Here is a 22,320-nt window from a genome sequence, read left to right on the forward strand (position 1 = left end):
AGAAGCTGTGGAGTTTGATTAGGTCCCATTTGTCTATTTTGGCTTTTGTTGTCAATGCTTTTGGTGTTTTGGTCATGAAGCCCTTGCCTACACCTATGATGTAGTCATTTTCTTTATGCCTTTTATCTGCTTTTAGGGTACAAGCAACTTTAAGGTACAGCCAATATCTAAGATTTATTTATGTCATTCAATTATAATTACTAAGCACTTGCTGATTTTTTTTTTTTTTTTTTGAGACAGAGTCTTGCTGTGTTGTCCAGGCTGGTATTGAGATTGTGGGCTCAAGTGATCCTCCTGCCTCAGCCTCCCAAATTGCTGGGATTACAGGCATGAGTCACCATGCCCAGCCACATTTACTGAATTTATAGCATGGTATCTATCTATATCAAATTATTTATTAAGCATATGCTATGTGCAGGCGCAGTCAAGAGAAAAAACTGACATTACCCATGCCTTGAAAGAGTTTACAGTCTAATGGGAGAAACAGACATTCATCAAATAATCACACAATTAAGTGTAACATTACAACTGTGATAGAGCTACAAAGAGAGAAATATGGTACCATGAGAGAGCACATAATAGGGGTATTTATCTGAGATGGGAGAGAAGAACAGAGAAGGATGTCCCAAAGATGAAGAAACACATGAGCAAAGGCTCTGTGAAGTGAGGGCGCCAGATATGTTCAAGACATTGAAAGAAGACTTGGGTGGCTGGAGCCCAGAGAGCACAGGTAGAGAAGTGGAAGGAAGCTGTAGCAGTAGGCAGGGGCCAACCTGGGCGAGGCCCTATGAAATATGAAAAGGCTTTAGGCTTTTACTCTCAGCAATGAGGAGCCCCTGGAGGGATTTAAGAAAAGGAAAGGACAGTATGGGGTTTTCAAGAAATCACTGTGATCGCTGTGTGGAGGATAAATTGAAGTGGGCAAGAAAATCAAGCATGGTGTTTTTCTATGTTGTATAGCAACTCAGTGTTGCTCATTGACTGGACAGTTTGTGGGGCTTATAGCTCTTGCTGTGATCTCTGTATCATGATGTTTGGCTTTAAGCTAAAAAATCTTGAGCTACTCAAAATATGGGCCTAATTTTTAACATAGCCTCCTAAGCTTTTGCAATTCATTGACCTAACATGTAGTTGTAATAGATAATGATAATGATGATAATAGACAACATTATCTAGTATCTATAGTCTAGTATCTAGTGTCTAAATAATAGAAAACATTATGGATGTTGCTGGGTACTGTGCGAAAGGCATGATGTGTATTATCTCAATTAATCCCTACTATAAGCCAATGAGGAAGGTGTTTGTATCCCTATTATTATTATTTTTTTTGAGATGGAGTCTCACTCTGTTGCCAGGCTGGAGTGCCGTGGTGCGATCTTGGCTCACTGCAACCTCCACCTCCCAGGTTCAAGCAATTCTCCTGCCTCAGCCTCCCTCCAGAGTAGCTGGGACTACAGGTGGGCACCACCACCATCTCCACCTGTTTTTTGTATTTTTAGTAAAGATGGGGGTTTCACCATGTTGCCCAGGCTGGTCTTGAAATCTTGGCCTCAGTTGATCCGTCCACTTCAGCCTCCCAAAATGCTGGTATTACAGGCACGAGCCACTGTGCCCGGCCTGTATCCGTATTCTCTTAAAAATAGGCTTAGAGGGGTTAAAGACCTTGCCTCAGAGAGAAGTGGTGGGTTTAGGACTTAAATCTAGTTGTCTCTAACTGCAGAGCCTTCACTCTTAGCTACTTTGTTATAGAAGTTCTAGTTTATTTTGGTTTTCAGTACCATTTCAATACCACTATTATGAAAAAGGAGATTCCTTCAGTCCCACAAAAAGATGTGATTTGGCTAATTGCCCAGTAACTCCTTCCTCAATCTTGGTCAAAGCCTCCATGGCATCAGGTCACCCATCTCCCATTCTGCAGGTGTTTTATTATATATCACACCACCTGACATTATTTCTGAGCTGGTGGTTATATGTTTTGATCTTTGCAACCATGTGAACAAAATTCTGGCTGGCTGTTCTTTTTTCTTTTACAGAAATCTATAATTAGATGACGTAATAATGCTCATTAGCCCAAGTTACAAATAGTATTTCAGTATCCAGCTTCCTCCTCAGGAGAGCATCATCAACAATTAAGAATAATTGCCAACAATTGGTGAACTATTGGTTGAAAAATGTTTGCCATCGTGGAGCTCTCTGCCTTTGGCCTGCCATCTGTTGAGTGCTATTTGCTTATGCTTCTTCTGTCTTCATTTTCTATACCCTAGGGCAGCCTCTTCTTTAGTTGTAATACATCTGCCTAAAGTGGGCTTGTAATTTGCTTGCCTAAATATAAAAATATAATAACAGAACATTGAGGATTTTTAACTCATATCTTATAGTACATCTGTGATAACTAATAAAATCAGCTTGGTCCCTCAGAAAATGGAAGCAATTGCCTACTGGTTACGGTGTGTTCAGAGGACTAGTCATCTTTAACCAAACATGCCTGGCTCTTCACCCTTAGCAAAGCGAGGTTGAAAGTTCAAGCAAAAAGCAGGTGAAACCCCAGTTATCATAGCTAGAAACAACCATAGCAGGATGCCCAGGTTAGACTGGAAAGCTGAGCATGGAAAGTTGATTGGTAAGCAACTCAGCTTGCAAGCCTGAAGAATAGGGAGAAGCATTTCATAGGGATATTGGAAGAATTAAATAGTTTGTGTTTTGACAATGCTTTCATATTGTTGGAGGAAGGAATCAAGAAGGACCAGGTTTATTTGCTTAGGTCCTCCTCCAAAATTTTTATGGATCTATAATGTTTATTATAGTTTATGAGTAAAATATTGCAAAAGGGAGATTATCAGTTTTATTCAAAAGTCCACTACCAGTGAGTGGGAGAAGATTCACATTAGTCTGCTTAGGTAGTGGTTATAGGTAAGTAGAGGCAATTGGTACTCAGTAGTACTAAGGTGTGGAATGGAAATCCTGCCCTCTCACTTATTTATTTTTCTTGGCATGGTTATTATTATTATTATTGCCCTCTCAGGAATGCTTTCCTGAGTGTAGGACTGGGCATAGGACAGTAGGACTAGCTGAGAGTAGGACATTATAGTGCAGCATTGAGATTGAGGATGACGAAGTCAAGGCCTTCTCATTTCTTACCATTTTATGTTGATATTGCCATCTTCAAGGCAAGTTTTGCTTTAAACAACTTTACTGAAGTATGACTGAGATGTAAAATGCTGTACATATTTAATGCATACAACTTGATGAGTTTGGGGATAAGTATACTCCCATGAAACCTCCATCACGATCCAAGCCACAGACATATTCATCACTTCCCAAAGCTTCCTCCTTTATTATTATTATCATATTCTTATTTGTGTGTGTGTGCATGTGTGTGTGTGCGCACGTGTGTGTGTGCCTGTGTGTGAAGAACATTTAACACAATATGTACCCTCTCAGAAAATGTTGAGTATATAATACAGTACTGGTAGCTATGAGGCACTGTGTTGTAGACCTGTGGTAGATCTCTAGAAGGTATTCATCTTGTATCATTGAAACTTTGTACCCTTTGACTGTAACCACCACATTTCTCCCAATCCCTCACCCTCACCCTGGCATCACCATTCTACTCTGTTTCTATGAGTTTGACTATTTTAGATTCCACATATGAGACCATACAGTATTTGTCTTTCTGTGTTTGGTTTATTTCAGGTCCATTTATGTAGCCACAGATGATAGGATTTCCTCCTGTTTTTAAGGTTGAATAATACTCCATTGCATCCATAATATTTTGACTATTGTGAATAATGCTGTAATCAATATGGGAGTGCAGATATCTCTTTGAGATACTGATTTAAATTCTTTTGAATACATACCCAGAACTGGGATTGCTGGATCATATGGTAGTTCTAGTTTTAATTTTTTTGGAATCACCATACTGTTTTCCATAGTGGCTATACCAATTTACTTCCCCAACAGCGTACCAGCGTTCCCTTTTGTCTGCATCCTCACCAACACTTGTCGTTTGTTTTTTAATAATAGCCATCCCCACAGGTATGAGGTGATATCGCATTGTGGTTTTGTTGCATTTTCCTGATGATTAGTGATACTAAGCATCTTTTCATACACCTGTTGGTCATTTGTAGGTCTTCTTTGGAACACTGTTCAGGTCCTCTGTTCCATTTTTTAAGTCAGGTTGGTTAGTTTGCTATTGAGTTGTATGCATTTCTTATATATTTTGGATAGTAACCACTTATCAGATACATCGTTTGTAAGCCAAGTTTTTATTACATACTTATGTCCAAGTACAACGTCTATTATATTTTCACTGTCCTTTTCTGTTATGCAATGTAATCTCTTACCGAGGCAAAAGTATAAAGAACACTCAGATTACAAACCAAAAGCAGTAAACAAATACAAAATTACATTAAAGGGAAATGGTGTGAGAGTAGGGAGAAGAGATACATTTTTATTCAATGCTTCTTATGTTGCAAGCACTCTATCAGATACTTTATGTAGTATATCTCATTTAATCCTCATGATAAGCATGACAAGAGACAAACGAGGAAAATAAGGCTGTGAGAAGTGAGGGTCAGACTTCTGGTTGGCAAGTGATCTAGAGCTGGAATTTAAACTCATATGCCAAATATCCCATCATTTACTTAGACACATAAATATCACTCCGTGTCACCCTACATAAGTACAGTCTGTCATAATTTTTGTATTTTTTACTTCGTCTTGCAGACAGAGAGGTAGAATAAAATGTAGAAAAATGTGGTGTCATAGAGACCAATGAATACATAAATAAATGAATGAATGGGGTATATATATTATATACTTCCATTTCTAGACAGAAAGAATTGGCACACCAGCTGTTTGCATTTGCTCTTTATTTATTGGCTCTGGTAAACTGTAAAGCAAGAAAAATTTTTCCTCCCTAGTTTGGTGCTCTTCCATACCTCTTTCCTCTTAAATGCTAGAATTTTTCTGTTGTTACTGTCAGTGCCCACCAAATATGGCAACACAAAACTATTCCTAGCAACATACTCATGCTTAAATATAGATCTTTCTCCCCTCTTAACTGATTTTTGTGTGTACCTACATTATTGTTAACTATAAGCACAATATACAGATCTCTAGAACTTATTCATCTTGAATAACTGAAACTCTATATACACTGAACAGCAATTCCCCACCTCCCTCCTTCTCTAGCCCCAGGCAATCACCGTTCTACTTTCTGCTTCTAAGAGTGTGGCTATTTCAGATATCTCATATAAGTGGGATCATGTAGTATTTGTCCTTCTGTAAGTGGCTTAGATTACTTAGCGTAATGTCCTTAAGATTCATCCATGTTGTTGCATATGACAGGATTTTCTTCCATTTTATTACTTAATAATACATTTTCTTTATCCATTCATCTGTTGATGGACATTTAGGTTGCTTCCACATCTTGGCTATTGTGAATAATGCTGCAATGAACATGGAAGTGCAAGTATTGCTTTGAGATCTTGATTTAAATTATTTTGGGTGAATACCTAGAATTGAGATTGCTGGACGATATGGCAGTTCTATCTTTAATTTTTTGAGGAATCTCCATACTGTCTTCCATAGTGGTTTCACTGTTTTGCATTCCTACCAACAGTGCACCAGGGTTTCAATTGCTCCCCATTCTCACCAACACTTTAGTTTTTATTTTACTTTATTTTATTAGTAATAGCCACCTTAACGGGTATGAGGTTATGTCTCATTACAGTTTTGGTTTGCATTTTCCTGGTGACTAGTGATGTTGAGCACCTTCTCATGTATGTGTTGGTCATTTGTATGTCTTCTTTGGAAAAATGTCTATTCAGGTGTTTTGCCCATTTTTAAATTGAGGTTATGTTTTTCTATTTAGTTGTAGAAGCTCTTAAAATATTGTGGGTATTAACCCATTATTAGATACATGATTTGCAAATATTTTCTCCTATTCCAGAGGTTGTTCATTCACTCTTGATTGTTTCATTTGCAGCACAGAAGCTTTTTAGTTTGATGTAGTTCCACTTCTCTATTTTTAATTTTCTTGCCTGTGCTTTTGGTGTGAGATCCAATAAATCATTGCCAAGTCCAATATCATGAAGCTTTCCCCCTATATTTTTATTTAAGTTTTTTGTGTGTTGCTATAAAGGGATACGTGAGAGGAGGTAACTTATAAAGAAAAGAAGTTTTTTTGGCTCATGGTTCTGCAAGCTGTACAAGAAGCATGGCACCAACATCTGTATCCGGTGAGGGCCTCAAGCTGCTTGAGTTCATGGCAGAAGGGTAAGGTGAGCCAGCATGTGCAGAGATCATGTGGTGAAAGAGGAGGCAAGAGAGAGATGGGGGCCATACTCCTTTTTAACAATAAGCACTTACTGGAACTAATGAAGTGAGAACTCACACAATACCTTGTAGGATGGCACCAAGCCATTCATGGGGAATTTGCCTCCATGATCCAAACACCTTCCATTAGGCCCTACCTCCAACACTGGGGATCAAATTTCAACATAATATTAGGAGGGTCAAACAAACCAAACTCTTGTAATTTGTAATTTTCTTTAAGGAGTTGTATAGTTCCAGTTCTTATGTTTAAGTCTGAAATCGATTTTGAATTGATTTTTGTGTATGGTGCAAAATAAAGTTCCAATTTCATTCTTTTGCATGTGATCTAGTTTTTGTGCAAATGTTTTCCCAGTATCATTTGTTGAAGAGCCTGTCTTTTCCTTGTTGTGTATCGTGGCACCTTTATTGAAGATCAATTGACCGCATATGCTTGGGTTTATTTCTGGGCTTTCTGTTCTGTTCCATTGGTCTATGTGTCTGTCTTTATGTCAGTACCATAAAGTTTTGATTACTGTAGCTTTGTAATATGTTTTCAATTCAGGAAGCATGAGATCTCCAGCTTTATTCTTCTTTTTCAAGATTGCTTTGATTATTCAGGATCCTTTGTAGTTACATATTAAAGATTATATTTGCTATTTCTGTTAAAAATACACTTGGGATTTGGGGAGGGATTGCATTGAATATGCAGAAAGTTTTGGGTAACATGGACATTTTAACATATTAAATCTTTCAATTCATAAACAAGGGATAGCTATTTATGTGTATCAGCAAAAAAACTATAAATAAACAAATTCAGTAAATTGTAAAAGAAACATTAATGTGTTTCTATATACTAACAACAAATGATCTAAAAATGAAATTTACAAATCAATCCCATTTACAATAGTATCACAAAGAATAGAGTACCTTGGAATAAATGGAACCAAAGAGATGCAAGTCTTGCTCTCTAAGAACTATAAAACATTCCTGATCTCCTTTTGACAAAACTTGGCCTATCCTCTCAGGACTCTATTAGGTCAAGGGAAGGCGAATGTGGTAAATAAACACTAACTGAGTTATAAATGGCTTACTGGTTTGTCTGCTCACATATTGACCAGGAATACTTTAACCCAAAGGTATAGGTAGTAAGGTAATATGGACTGAACTGTCTACTGATGAAATATTTTTAAATGAATATAAAATAATTGTAAACTGCAACACATATTATCAGGTGTAAATACAAATATTCTTGGAAAGCCTCTCTGAAATGTTAAAGTAATTCCATGAGAAGACATCATTTCAGATTTCCTAGTATTGCATACATAACATGCTTTTCAGTGAGTATGGATAAATATGGTTTGGGAGAAAGTACAATAAGGAGGCAGTGGAACTTTTTTGGCTTATTTACCATGTGCTTATGATTTGCATGCATTATTTCATTTGATCCTCTTTCAAACCCTTTCAGGTAGATGTTTGTCCCATTTTACAGATGAGGAAATTAAGGCTCAGGGTAGTAGCATTCAGGTTCCCTCACTGCAAGGCTGGCTGTGAAGCTGGATCCATTTGCCTCGAAGCCAATTCTTTTCCCTTTACACAGTAAGTGGCCAGCCAGGGAACTGGTGGAGTACAGAGAAGGGTTAGTAGATCCGAAACCCAAGTGGGGCCTTGTGAATTATAAGCTGCTCTGCCCAGGAAGGTTTCCTGGGAGACTGAAGTTGAAGAAACTGCTTAATATCCCTGAAACGGAAACATTTCAGTTATTGCCAAATGTGTAGCCAAAAATCAGGTTAAAGTAGTGGTGAAATTAATCTTACAGGTTGCTTAACTGTTCTCAGCTGCGTTTTGTTGTCTCCACGATCACCTAAGAAGTCCTCGAGCGGTGGGCCTGGGGTCCTAAGGATGGCTTAACAAGCAGGGAGGTAGGGCCTCCACACGATTTTCCTGTGGTTCCCAGCGACATTCTGTCCTGATCATCACAGAAGGATTTAGTCTATTGTTTTTTGTTTGTTTTTTAAGTTATAGAACAACCACTTCAGCTTGCTAACAGGCCATCTCCTCTCGATATAGTCACCGTGCCCTGTAGGTTCTGGTTATATGAGGATAACCTGGCTAAGTGACTTGACGATGTTCTCAAGTGTCCACAGATCCTTTTGTTTTTCCTTAATGCGCCCTTGCTGTCATTTATTCTGTCCTCCTGGGAACATCGGTACACTTGATCTTCTAAATTTTAAGCTCATCATATATTTACTATTAACTGAAGCCCAGGCCTATGCTTTAGTATGGCAATTAGTGGGAGACCTATTTTTTTTTTTTTATTGAAGGTGATTAAATTCATTTGGGGTGAATGGTATGAAAGACATGAGCCCTAAAGGTGTTTGCAACTGGCATGGAATTCTGGCAGGTGCCAAGCTTAACTGCATTATCATCTGGTATCTCTTGCTGTTGACTTATTAAAACTGGATCTAAAAAATGTAATAATCTTTTATCCCTATAGCAGATCTTTCCATTGTGATAAAATTCCTGCTGGTAGTCTTCTGATGAGGAGCTTTTCCCTGTGGCTGTGATCCCACAGTGTCCCTACAGTACAGACAGCTCAACCCATGGTGGCTACTCACAAAGACTCACAAAACCTCCAGGACACTGTCAGTCCCAGCAAAGCCTTACCCGGCTTTGTTCCCTTCCCATTCACAATGGCCAGTTACTGGATAATTGAGCCTTATCATAATGGGTGGTGAAAAGAAGTCCACCGCCGATGCAGGAAAGGGTAGAGCCCCTGGGCACGGTTTTGGAATACCCTAGTGTTCTCTGACCTTATCCTTTGTCGTAATGAAAAACTTCCTGGCTTCTAGTATTAGGGCTCTCCCTGGGGTCATTCTGACTTCCTTATTCTAAAATCCAAACAGATAATAGGCCGATAATGGAAGTTTTTCGGACTTTCTCCTTCCATTGTTTTAGCGAACGAAGAAGGCACACACCGATCCTCCATCACGCACTCAGTTCTATTTTGGCACCTGGTGACCGTCAGGAAAACCTGATAAACTTGAAAGTGTTGTTTCCCAATCACCTTCAGAGCTGGAGAGACGCTTTCCTGCTAACTTTATCCATGGGACTGAAGAAAGGGAGAGCGTGCTCACAAGCACAAACAGGAAAGCCTTACATCACGGAGTGGCGTGGGGAGGAGTCTCCTCGCTCGCTCGCTCGCCGCGCTCCCTTTGTGGCCGAGTCGCGCGCACCAGCGGCGGCGGGGGCAGCGCGGCGCGTGTCTGCGCGGCGGCCGCTCGGGGACCCGCACCCGGGCGAGGCGCCGCGGGGCTGAGCCCGGCAGACACCGCGTTGGCCTCCGAGCAGGGCGCACCATGCAGCGTTCGCGCACCGGAGAGAAAACTGAGAATGAAATTGCTTTGGCAAGCTAAAATGGTAACGAGAGCTCTCTGCCTTCTCCCGAGGCTTCTCTGGTGGGGAATCTTCTCCCGCTTTCGCTGGGCGTGTTTTGGACTCCCTTGGAGTGATCCGATTCCATACTTGTGAGCTAAAGCTCTCTCCCTCCGCTTTGTATTCCTCTCTCTCTGCGTGTCTTCTCCCTTTTCTCAGCAAATTGCCTGTGGTGTGTCTGGGGCAGATGCATGTCAGAAGGGGAGAACTTTGAAGGAAAAAGAACTGTTAGTCTAGGTGAACCGCGGAGCGCTTCTGCGTCCCAGCGGCTTTTTAACACAAACCTCAGGTTTAGCTGGGGACATAGAAATCCAGGGGGTCGTTGCCCAGAGTTTAGTAGAAGCTGCCTGATGATGTGTTTCTTTTTCTGCACTTGCCAGATTATTTTACGGAAATAAAAACTTTCCACCCCCGCTAACTTTGTGGGCTCCAGAACAATGAGGAGAAAAATACAAGCAACCACTTCCAAAGGAGTGAGGACTCTTGGCATTTTAAACAGTTGTTTGTGTCTGAGTTTAAAATCTGGTTTGTTCAATGACTGAGCCACTTTAAAAAGTACAAACTTTTTTTTTTTCCAAAAGAATTATTTTTCCTTTCACTTAAGAGGACAAGTAAATCAGGACTAAACTACAGTTTCTTTATGAAGAAAAAGAAAGACTTCAAACAAACTATTTATGTGAGCAAGTCTAGGAAAAATAACTAAATGGAAAAGTCCAGGGATCCTGATACCACAGGAAGGGGCTACAAGCCAAGAAAATCTCAGCATTCCCTCTATCAAAATGTGTTGTGCATTGCTCGGATTGTAATATTTTGAACAGCCCATCTTGTGCCCTGAGTGCTGTTGTAAGCAGCAAAGCAGCTGGGATAGATTGTGGTTAGCAGAGAGGCAAAAAAATCACTTGAATCCAGGAGGCGGAGGTGGCAGTGAGCTGAGAACATGCCACTCCCCTCCGGCCTGGGAAACAGAGTGAGACTATCAAAAAAAAAAAAAAAAAATACTCTTTTTCTTTCTCTTTATCCCATCCTTGGCAGAGCTCGATTCAGGACTGGGGTGAAGAGGTAGAGGAAGGAGCTGTTTACCATGTCACCCTCAAAAGAGTCCAGATTCAACAGGCTGCCAATAAAGGAGCAAGATGGCTGGGGGTGAGTAAAGCTGGCAAGACGCTGAACCTTGGAATTTCAGTGTCTGTTGTTCTGTGAATATCATTATTATTTAACAGAGGCAGGCTTTTTTTTTTTTTTTCTTCCTCTTTTNGCAAGATGGCTGGGGGTGAGTAAAGCTGGCAAGACGCTGAACCTTGGAATTTCAGTGTCTGTTGTTCTGTGAATATCATTATTATTTAACAGAGGGAGGCTTTTTTTTTTTTTTTTTTTTTTTTTTTTTTTTTTTTTTTTTTTTTTTTTTTTTTTTTTTTTTTCTTTTTTTTTTTTCTTTTTCCTGGCTTTTTTTTTTTTTTCTTCCTCTTTTGGCCTTAGAAAATGCTAATGACCAAGTGTTTGCACTAGCTGAACAGGTCTCTTTTTGTATTTAATATTTTCAAAAGCATCTTCCCTAGGTTTGTCAATAATTCAGAACCTCTTAGATTCATCTTGAGGTCTTTGGCAAATAGATTGGGGGTGGAGTGGCAGAAAATGACACACAGAATACAGGCCCAGAGAGCGGCATTCTCTTAGACAACAGCCATAAGCAACTTTGCCCAAAAGGCACCCTTGTCTCTCTCTGCCCTCTCCCTGTTGATGCTGTCAGTGTCTGCCTTGCTCCTGTAGCTCTAGGAGGTACCCAGAAGGCTCAGGAGACAGACCATTCCAAGTCTGCTTCCTTTGAGGGGTGGCAGATTTCCTATTGTGATCTCTTTTCTATACCTTGGGAGGAGACTAATGGATGCTTAGTGGCCATGACTGTGTGTGTAGAGTAGTGGGCCTTTGGAAAAATGCTGCTTCTGTAAACAGACTCTTTTCCACTGAGATTCTAAAATATTACGTCAGGTCATGCAAGTTTTTAGGTATAACCTAGTAGATCTTTCAACACATCCTACATAAAGCAAATGTGAGAAATAGAAAGCTTGGCAACAGGATCACTGCATGAGCAAATGTCAAACATGGAAGAACGAAGGGATTCTTGATCTGGAAAGAGAAGTAATTCTCAGACCAAGCAGTGACAGGCGACCCAAAAAGCCTTGAGAGGAAAAATAATGGTTGGCTGAATAGAGGGGATGGAGTGTGATTTCACCTGGCTGGCCTTATTCTGGCTGATGGGCTTGAGAGTGATAAAGATTTATGCGCTTGAATCCCATCTTTACCGGCTTCGAGTCTCCAAAAACTCAGAATATTTTGAGCAGCGTTCAGAGGTGGAGTGTGAAGAGGGAACGGGCACAAAATTGCATAGGACCTCGTGTTAGGACTAGAGGTAATGTGCGACTTGTGACTCCCGGGAATTTAAGGCAGGACGATGGCGGATGGCTGGCAGCAGTCACTTCCTCTGCCGACACAGGCATCCACTGCCTCAGGCTTCCCCAGCTGCTTCAGTGCAGGCCTTTCCTGCTACTGTACTTTGGGCCGAGGCATCACCCATGAAGGCCGTACACTCTTAATGACATCTGCAGGTGTGGTCTGAAAAGACAGGAGCCTTCCAGTGAGAACTAGAGGTCTTCAGTTACCAAGTACCTACCTTCCTCAGAATATGATTTTAAAATTAAGTACGTACATCACCAGCAGACCTGGACAGGGAAAGCAGAACTAGACTTCTGACAAGTCACCACTTTGTTTTGGTGGTTGTATGTATTTTATTTAAATGTGGCGTCCATGTGGTTTGGCCTCTAGCTATTTTAGAATGATTCACAACTTCTGAACCAGTTGTCTTCAAAAGGGTTATTGCATTTTTTTGGTATCAGGTTATTCTTCCCTTCCTAATGAAACTGTATTGCTTGGGTGCCTATTTTAGTTTTTAGCCACATACTAGTGATGAGTAAGTCATGGGAAATGGAAGGATTCATGCTATAGGCCCCACATCTACAAACCATCATGTATTTCGACGCTCAGAGGTATTTGGTAATCCCCACTGACTGTTCTCTTCTCTGGACTTCACTTGTTTTCTTCTCTCTCCCTTTTCCCAGTGTTCTCAAATTTATACAGAGTTTAGAGTTGGTTCACCCTGGATTCAATAGCAGATGTGAAATATTGAGGAGGATGATGTGGAAAGATTGGTTCTAGTTGATGGAGGAATCCATTCCCCTTGCCCCCATTTCAATAAAGTGTGATTTACTGCTACCAGCCTGCTCCTTAACTGGAAGTTCCTAGGGGCTCTCCAGCTCTCATCTATATGTTTTCTTGTCTTAGGTGTCCTGTTGGGAAGTTCTGTTTTTGTCCTTGAAAATTCCAGACTTAATTAAAGGTGACTCAACCCATTGAGCCATAGCAATTACAAAACCTTTCTCTTTAGAACCGAGTGGCTTCCCCATGTTTGTTTTCCTGTAGTCCGGTAACCCTTTCAAAATTCTTCAAAGTAACTAGTTTCAGAGTTACTAGAGAATGAGGTCAGGTGAGGAAATTACTGCAGTATGACAACAGCCTTCTGAGGAAGGTACTGTTATGATTCTGTCTATCTGTCTGTCTGTTTCTCTCTCTCTTTAACATGAGGAAACTAATGCCCAGAGAGGTTAAATTGCTTGCCAGGGTCACACAGCTATGAAGTGGTAAACACCAGATTCAAACCCAGATGGTTAGCTCCTGTTGTGACGAATTTCCTGGGACCTTAAGGCTGTTTCCATAGTAGTAGAAAAGAGCATTGGCTCAAAAGACTGAGGGTGCTTTGGGTGTGCTTTTCCCTAGATGTTGCAAGACCTGAGAGATGTGGCTTTCTTCATGTCTAGAATGATAACTTGAGCTGCAAATTGAGGTATTTGTTGTGAAGCTATGTATCCCATTGATAAACTCACTTTGGAGGTTGAAAACAGGGCACGTTGAAGATACGAAGATCCGTATGAGGTTATGCAGCACATGAGGGTGGGCATAGCTTTGTTATGTGTCTGTGATGCTTATTCCAAATGCCTAAAAGATGGAACATAATTTTTGTATTTTCTAATACTCAGATCTCAAAACATAATTAAGATTCAATTTTGGGGAGGACAACAAAATAATTGCAGCTCCTCACATGTGAAGTATAATATAGTCCAAAACATTTAGGTCATTCTCTTCATTTTGTCTGTTAAATTTTGTGTTCAGTTGATCTTTTGAAGTAAAACTCTGTGGTTGGTTGGAAAACTACAACCAAGTATGTCCCAGGCCCAGTTTACTTATACATGCAGCTGCATCCTTGCCCACTGAGAGTGAGGTTCTGTTGGCAACCTTGAAAAACCAAATGTTATTGAAATGCTGACCTATTTTCCCTTTACGATAACATCTTAGGCTGGGATAATTTTACCCACCTATAATTCTCAAAGAAAAATGACTTCAATTATGTCACAAAATTACAAAAATCTTAGAACTGGAAGAGACATTAAAGAGCAATTTTGGGCCTGGCACAGTGGCTCATTCCTATAATCCCAGAACTTTGGGAGGCCAAGGCAGGCTAATTGCTTGAGGCCAGGAGTTTCAGACCAGCCTGGGCAACATAGCAAGACCCCATCTCTACTAAAAAATAAAAATAAAGTTAAAAAATGAGCTGAGTGTGGTGGCATGTACCTGTAGTCCCAGCTCCTTGGGAGGCTGAGGTGGGAGTATCGTGTGCGCTGGGGTGATCAAGGCTGCAGTGAACCATGATTACGCCACTGCACTCCAGCCTAGGTGACAGAGTGAGACTCCATCTCTTGAGAAAAGAAGTAATTTCACCCAGACATTCACTTATCTTGCGATTTTTGGAAGAGCAAAGGGTCAAAACTTGTTATTTGTCTTTGGTCCCAGTGTTGTGGTTATATATGGACAATGTAGATAATGTAGAAATGAGTTAAGAAAATATCAGTATCCTCTGGAAGCAGGAAGTGTAGCATTTCAGGATGAATACTCAAAGGGACACAGTAAAAGAATTCAACTGTTAGGGAAGGGCTTTGGTGTCAAGAGTTCATGCTGCTGTCTTCAGAATATGACAGACTCATCAGGGTCCAAAAAATATGTCAAGCCTAAGATAAGTTCCGAGTGCAGATATTTGTTTTACATGCAGGATCATGAGTGCTAGGTCACCTCTGCAAAATCTGTGGGCAGTGGAATGGTCAGTGGTTAGTCACGTGGCTCTTCTCAGTCCTGTACTTCCGTGGTCACGCAGTCCTTGTGATAGGGCACTGGGGCCTTTCTGCCCTGTGTCCAGTATTTGTCACACAGTTTCCCACATAGCCTCTTGATAAATGTTTGTGGGGCCGAGTTGAAATGCGAGCTAGCTGGGAGGCTGGTAAAGAGAGTGAAATAGAATGGAGAAAGTTGAATATATGTAGGAATAAAAGAAACTAGAAACATTAGGTAATAGAGTGTGGCATTTGGGGAAATGGCGGCCACTCGTGGGTTATGCTGGTACAGTGGTAAGATAACCATTTGTCACATCTGGATTGAGAAGTTGACTCTCACTTGCATGTTTGATTTGGGTTGACTGCCTGGCATTTCCGTATTGTTGCTATCCATGTTGCCTTCAAATGGCATACAGTTCCTGGAGTTTTCAGCTAATTTCACTTCTGGGAACCTTGTCTAATCTCCCAGCTCTGAATGAGGCGTCTCTTCTCCGTGCTCCAGAGGCGTTCTTTGCCTCCTGGTCGTGCATTTACCTCCCTCTGTTGTAATTGCCTGTCTACTTCTTTGTTATCTCCCGTTAGACTGTAAGCTTGCAACCATGGCCATCTAGTTGGCAGAAACTCAATACATGTTTGTTGAATGAATAGATCATGCCTCATCCTTCTTTGGGGGACTGATATTATCTTTATAAGTATGAATGCGTGGTTGCTTCTCATTTAAAACAAAGTCTACATGAGGATGTTCACTTGCAGAGAAGAAGAGAGGGGCATGGGAGCAAGAAAAATCAATTAGACAATGATTATAGCTGTCTTACACCCTTTCTGGAACAAAGCAGGGCACAAAGGTATCAATGATTCATTTTAACGAACATTCCCCAGTGCCTTTCAAAACTAAGAGGTCCAGTTGTACTTCTCTTGCTGCTGAATGTTCAAGGAAGAACGGCAATGCATGAGTTAAAAAGTGTTGGCTAGCATTACAATTATGTGTGGTTGGAAAGTGCAGGAGTGGCATTTTAGAACCGTCAGGAGATAGGCCCTAGAGGAGCCTTTAGTTTACAGTTGGTCATCCTTTTTTCATCTAGGAGAACAGGCCCTCGGGTTGCATTATATGTGTCTATTGGAATGTTTAATTTAGGCTTTAGAAAGTCGATTTCAAAATTTAGCAGTCATCTGTAGATGAGCCAACTGGTTTTTTAAAATTTTGACCTTAGAAATGTGTTTTTAAAAGAATTAATCTAATAATAGGGTAGCCTCTACCAATCAAGAAAATATAGTAATTTGAATTGCCTGAGATATTATTACATTGGATCCTTTTGCTGCCTTCAAAATCTATTGGGATCTGTGTTAGGAATATGTGACATGGAATCAAGAATATCCATTACAGTTCACCAATCCAGGGAATACCCAACTGAGTTCAGAATACATATCCACTCCCAGCAGATACGTAATGGCATAAACATAAGAGGCACATTCATTCCTTAATACTTAAAAGTGTATATTATGTTAAAACAATTTTATGAACATATTTTATCTTATTTCCGTGAAATTATAAAGAAAAAGTTTCTTGGAGTTTTACTGTTAGAAAGAAAATGAGGGAAATAAGGTAAATACTGTGCCTTTTCACTTTAGAACTTAGCTGGAATTTGTCACTGCCCAATCCTACTCGTTTTAGTTTCCTTTGTCCAGAGTATACACATCTCTTTAAGCTTCCCCCTTCTAAATAATTAGAATCTTTTGAGTGTCTTACATGTTTTATGTTAAGATATGCAGAAATACGCTACATAGGAAAACATTCTAATTTGTACCATCATATACTTTTTACATAAAACATTAATTTCTATAAACAGAGCAAGAAAAGTATTGGTTAGATGGGGGAAGACAAGAAGCGTTGCCTCATTCCACCAGAGCTCAGCTCTGTGTCTGATTTGCCCACGGGTGTGGCCATCTCCACAGAGTTGATGTGGAGTTCTTTGGAGACTTTGGCAGTTTCTGGGTCATTTGCTAGTAAACACATCCAGTGTGAACCCTCTCACTGCTGTTGCGTATTTGTGTATGATTCTGTCATTTGTATTTGAGCCTGCTAACCTCTCTTTCATACTATTCACTTATTATCAAAAGCTACTTTATGTCAGACACCATGTTAAATCTTGAGAATGCAAAGTAAAATACTCCTTGTTCTAGAGGAACTTGAGGGAGACAAAGTTAAACCAATTACAATATGTTGTGGTAAGTGTGACCATTGCTAGGGGAGCCCAGAATCAGGGGCATTTAAATCAAGTGGGAGTGACAGGTAGGCAGTCCAGGAAGGCTGCACAGAGGAGAGGGCCCATCAGTAGAGAAGTGACAGATGAGTAGGAGTTAAATAAGGGCTAGGGCCCTGGGGGCCAGCATTCCAACCAGAGATCACAGCCTCTGGGAAGGCATGGAGGCCTGAAATGAGGCTTCCCATGTGAGGCTGAGCCTGGGGAAGAGGTAAGGGAACCTGATGGGAAAGTGGCAGGAAAGGGGGCTGGAGAGAAAGGCATGAGTCACGTCGTGGAGAACCTGGAGTGCTAAGCTATGGCATCTGCTTTATCTTTAATGTTAGCATAGTCATGGAAGAGTTTTAAGCAGAGTGGTGTGGTCAGATTTGCATTTTAGAATAATGACTGACAGCTGCAGGGGAGATGCATGGAAGGGAGCCAGACTGGAGCATGGGGACCCCGGAGGAGGCTTTTTTTTAGTGGTAATGAGGTCAAGAAAGAGGGATGAGAGCCTGACTAAAGCTGTGGCGGCAGAGTGGACAAGGTTGGTGGGGATGAGTGTAGGCGGGGCGCAGGGCGAGGAATCCTGTCCGGCACACTGGTTTCAAAGAGCAGGTCAGCAAAAGGCTTTCTGGAGTCAGTGTTATCCTCTTCTCACTGGGTGACATGTGCTGGGGAGACTTCAGGTCAGCCTTCCTCCATATACACCAGCAAACGCCTGCGTTCCTCGCAGAAGGCTCGGCAGAAAGACCGGGTCCAGGCATGCCTGATGTGTCCTGTCTAGAGACGAAATCTCAGTTTAGGCTCACCATGAACAAGGCAGAAAGCACTGCTTGACTTCTTAGATTCCAGAGAACTTTGCAGAGCTTGTGGTTTCTTTTTCTTTCTTCCTTTCTTTTTTTAAAGTCTTCTGTTTCCCTACAAACCAAATTGAATCTGCAGCCCATGGAGTGTGAATAAATATGGAACCCGCAGGACTATGATTAGAGAGTTGTGTTTTAGAAAACAGCAGTTAAACTTACAATTGAGTTGTTAGGGACACAAGAAATTTTATGGTTAGGTGTCCTGATCTTTTTCCATCTTCCTACACAGTGCCTGTAAATTCGTTGTGATACTTTTTGTCCTAGCTGCTGACATTACTGCTCTTGAAGGCTCACTCTGATTGCTAATTCTCACTCCTTGTATAAAAGAAAAATTGTAGTAAGATCCAGTGCTTCCTTCGTTTATTGCTACTACCTCTCAGTCTCACTCTCTCGCTCAAATACACACACAGCCTATATATTACAATCTCTTTTCACATTTTATTTTTTTAGGATTTGGTTCATCTTTATAAAGACACTCATGGCCTCTTCTACATGATTGATCAAAGCTTGACTTTGTCACGTTTTGCTTGGTTTCCTTTAATTGTGTCATTATTGAGATTGTTTGACTTTACTCTGAGAACTGCTTTTAGTTTAAAAAAAGAATAAAAACAGAGGAAGAAAGAAAGGGCTAAAAGTAGAACAAGCTTACAACATTTGGTAGAAGACACCACCTTGTAGGAAGCTCAGTCAGTCTTGTACAGAGACAGAGAGAGAATCATGTCATTTCCCACCGATCCTTTTGTCTTATCATTGTAGAAATACCTGTGCCTTTCCACCGATGTGACTGCCCATTTTCCCCAATGCTTTGGGCCCCTGGCTGGCCTGTTTCCTCAAAGCCACCTTCTCCTTTAAATTATGCAGCATGTGTGACTTCTGAAGATAACAGTGGTGGTGGTTGCGGTGGGGTAGGGAGTTGTTGGTGGTTCTAGATCTTTTTTTAACTCGCACAGACTCATTACCCTACATTTTCTCGCATTTAATTGCTCATGCCATCTGTGGTCCATTCATTTGAATTTGTTTCAACACAGTTAATCTAATCCTATGTAAACTCCCCCAGAAGATTTTTATATTTTCCTTTCCTGCAAAGAATTCAGCAATTCAACTTTTTTTCCGCTTGTTTCCTGCTGATTTAAATACTCATTTTCATCTTTTGTAAAAATGAAGCCAAGGTTGAGTATTTCCAGTTTCTTAATTCTGAAGACAATTTGAAGTCAAAAAGCAAACCTTTTCTTCTAGGGTAGGATGTCTTTGGTCAGTTGCATCAACTGAATCGCTCCACAACCCTCTTGCTAGCAATTCTTCCATAGTTATATGCTGTTCTTATGCCTATAACTTCTGTTACTACTGGTGTTAGAGCTAGTCTGTGGACAATATTTACCTAAGAAAAGAACATTTAAGTATGTAGGTAAAAATAACTGAAACTGGATTAGACGTTGGCTAAAAATAAAATGCTTTATAGTCATGACTTTTCCAATTAAAATTGTAGTACTTCGCTGGGCCATGGTGGCTCACGCCTATAATCCCAGCACTCTGGGAGGCCCAGGTGGGTGGATCACTTGAGGTCAGGAGTTCAAGATCAGCCTGGCCAACATGGTGAAAACCTCTGTCTCTACTAAAAATACAAAACTTAGCCAGGCATGGTGGCAAGAGCCTGTAATCCCAGCTGCTGGGGAGGCTAAGGCAGGAGATTAGCCTGAACCTGGGAGGCGGAGGTTGCAGTGAGCAGAGATGGTGCCCCTGCACTCTAGCCTGGGCAACAGAGCGAGACTCCATCTCAAAAAAAAATTAAACTGCAATACTTGAAATTGTGTATTGAGATAACTGATACTTCTAAATAGAAAACTCAGGTGAGTGAAGCATTTGATTAGTTTGTGAAGCACAGGGAGAAAGACTTGCCACTTTCTGTCCAAAGGTTGGCTCCTTCTAAAGACATGACACAATAAACACATCTGATTTAAAAATGATTTTAGGGCCCAGTTCCATCAAGGCCTGGCTGGGGAATTAGCCTAGTTGGGGACTTCGCAGACACTGGCACCTCCTGGCTGCTGTTCCTTTTCAGAGGTGTGTTCAGCAGGAGCCCTGGTCTAGGGAGGTAGCTTAGTGCAGTGGTCAAGAACCTGTGCTTTAGAGCCAGACAGACTTGGATGCAAAACTCACCTCTGCCACATGTGAGCTATACAAGCCTGAGCTGTGAAGTTACTTAGCCTGTCTAGGCCTGAGCTCCTTGCCTGTAAAGAGAATAGCAGTGCCTTCCTGATGGAATGACTGTGAGGAGTAAATGAGCTATGTATGTAAGGTGCTTGGCACGGTGCCTAGGATATGGGGTGCACTCACTAACTGAGTGGTAAGGCGCTCATCAGCACCCCACTGACAGGGCCCTCTCGAACCCTGTCGTGGAACCTGGGAGAGACGTGGGTGGCTTTCTTATGTGGGCCCCCTGAAGCTTGAGGTTATATGTAACTCCAGATTGCTTGAGAAACAGTATTAGCAAGGTTTTAAGACGTGTCATTGGTATCCCCCTCTCAGTCTGCACATTTGAGAGGCAGGAACAATCATGACAGCATTTAGTAATCCTTGTATATTAGAAGTAACGTCTCTTGTATTTTCTCTGTCTGGCTCCTTGAATAATTATTCCTTGGGCTCCAACATTTTGCATTTGAAATTCCTTCAATTTGTTTGTATTATTTTTGTGTTTTAAAAATATTTTATTACTTAACAGTGGGCCATATTCTGTCTTTTGTTTTGCCATTTCTGGCAGAAAAATCAGAAGGTAGGAAATAATTTTTCTAAAAACTGCTTGGTAAGCATTATGCTAATCTTTCTTAATAGGACATAATTTAGGATGTTAGCAACTTGTTCTTGCACCATCATTTTCAAGTCTTAGACTAAGCTACACGCACAGTAAGAAAGGTAACATTTCTTACTGTGCTACATGTTGATTAGCTAATACAATGCCTGATCCTCAAGCCAGGAATGAGCTGAATTGCTTGTGAGGTTGTAACTTGCTGAATCTTCCATTTCCTCACCTATGAAATGGCCAAATAATATCTGTTTTTACTCTGCCTATGAGTTTTGTGAGGATCACGAGTTAGTGTCAATAAAAGTACTTTTTAATATGTAAGTTGTTATGCAAATATAAGGAGGTTCTTACTGTCTAATCTAGAGGCCTTTCTTTTTTTTTTTTTCTCTACTCACACCGAAGTGCTTGATGGGCCCTTTTTTTCTCTCTACTCACCACCTAAGTGCTTCTCATTAGTCTTGCCTTTCTTCCCTCATTCCAGAGGCAATCGTGTCCACTCTCTTTTCTTCCCACTTGCTGATTACCTAACGAGAGGTAACGTTCAGCAAGGAGTAGTGCTTCCTCTGCTTCCAACGTGTCCTCACTGGGATTCCAGGTGCATTGAGAATGCAGACAGGAAGGCTTCTGTAGATTGGCCATGGGAAAGAATACCCCAGACTCACAGGATTCTTAAGTCAAATGCAGTGGACATCTTGTGTATGAAAATGTTCTATTTGTTCTTGTATTCTTCTTTTTCTTTCTGGTACTCTTAATTGCTGTGAGAAGGGTGGTAAAGCTAATGCACCAAGGAATGGAAACTGCTTCCAGCCTTGCAGAGGTGCTGGAAAATTAACTTTTGGTCTGAAGCCCAATCCTGATGTAGGACTTGAACTCATGACCTAATGCCAGAGGCAAGAATGTTACCAACTGACCAACACTGACCCTCATAAAATGTAGGCATTTGAAATACTTCCTTTGAGTAGTCCTGTTGCTGCTTTCTATGTTTTCTTCTCTCTTTGAGTGGTTTCCAGCAGTGTTCCTGGCCTCCCTATTAGGAACAGAGTTTTAAAAATCTATTTTTCTCACTGTCTTTCCCTTTGCTGATTATAGCTGCTTCCTTCTTGCTTTCCATTTCTCTTGTGTGAGTTCCTTTTTTTTTGTTCCTGTTCCTTCCTGTTCTTCTTCTGACTTAAAAATAGATCCCAGGGTCTTTGGCTGCTCGGACACAAATCTGACCTTCGTTCTATTCATATGGGATCCCCCGAGCATCGAAAGATCTTGTCCTTCTCTCTCAAGATACTTGAACCCCATCATTCATTCTGTGTTCTTTTGTGCCTGTACTCAGCTGACTTATGGAACTAAATGACCCCTGTACTCAGAGCTGTAACTGAAAATTAAATCTCTCGTACAAAGATGCTTAATAAGTGATTTACCTAAGTGTTACTGACAAACACTGAATTCTCCTGAATCTA

At 40.9% G+C, this 22,320-nt stretch overlaps 1 protein-coding gene across 3 annotated transcripts in view; it reads left to right on the forward strand.

Annotated features, from left to right (window-relative positions):
* Positions 1 to 22,320, forward strand: part of RGL1 (ral guanine nucleotide dissociation stimulator like 1) — a 288,449-nt gene that overhangs the window by 157,927 nt on the left and 108,202 nt on the right. Inside the window, exons 1-2 of one of the 3 annotated variants that reach the window (XM_017524380.2) lie at positions 9,507 to 9,735; positions 10,783 to 10,893. The exons of 1 other annotated variant lie outside the window; for it this stretch is intronic. In XM_017524380.2, the coding sequence (XP_017379869.1) occupies positions 9,709 to 9,735; positions 10,783 to 10,893 (138 nt within the window). In that variant the 5' untranslated portion in view covers positions 9,507 to 9,708. Of the gene's footprint in view, positions 1 to 9,506; positions 9,736 to 10,782; positions 10,894 to 22,320 lie in introns of those variants that run through there. One more of the 3 variants, XM_017524379.2, reaches the window with a different exon arrangement.

Source organism: Cebus imitator, unplaced genomic scaffold (genome assembly GCF_001604975.1).
Source record: "Cebus imitator isolate Cc_AM_T3 unplaced genomic scaffold, Cebus_imitator-1.0 Scaffold33, whole genome shotgun sequence".
NCBI classification, from domain to species: domain Eukaryota; kingdom Metazoa; phylum Chordata; class Mammalia; order Primates; family Cebidae; genus Cebus; species Cebus imitator.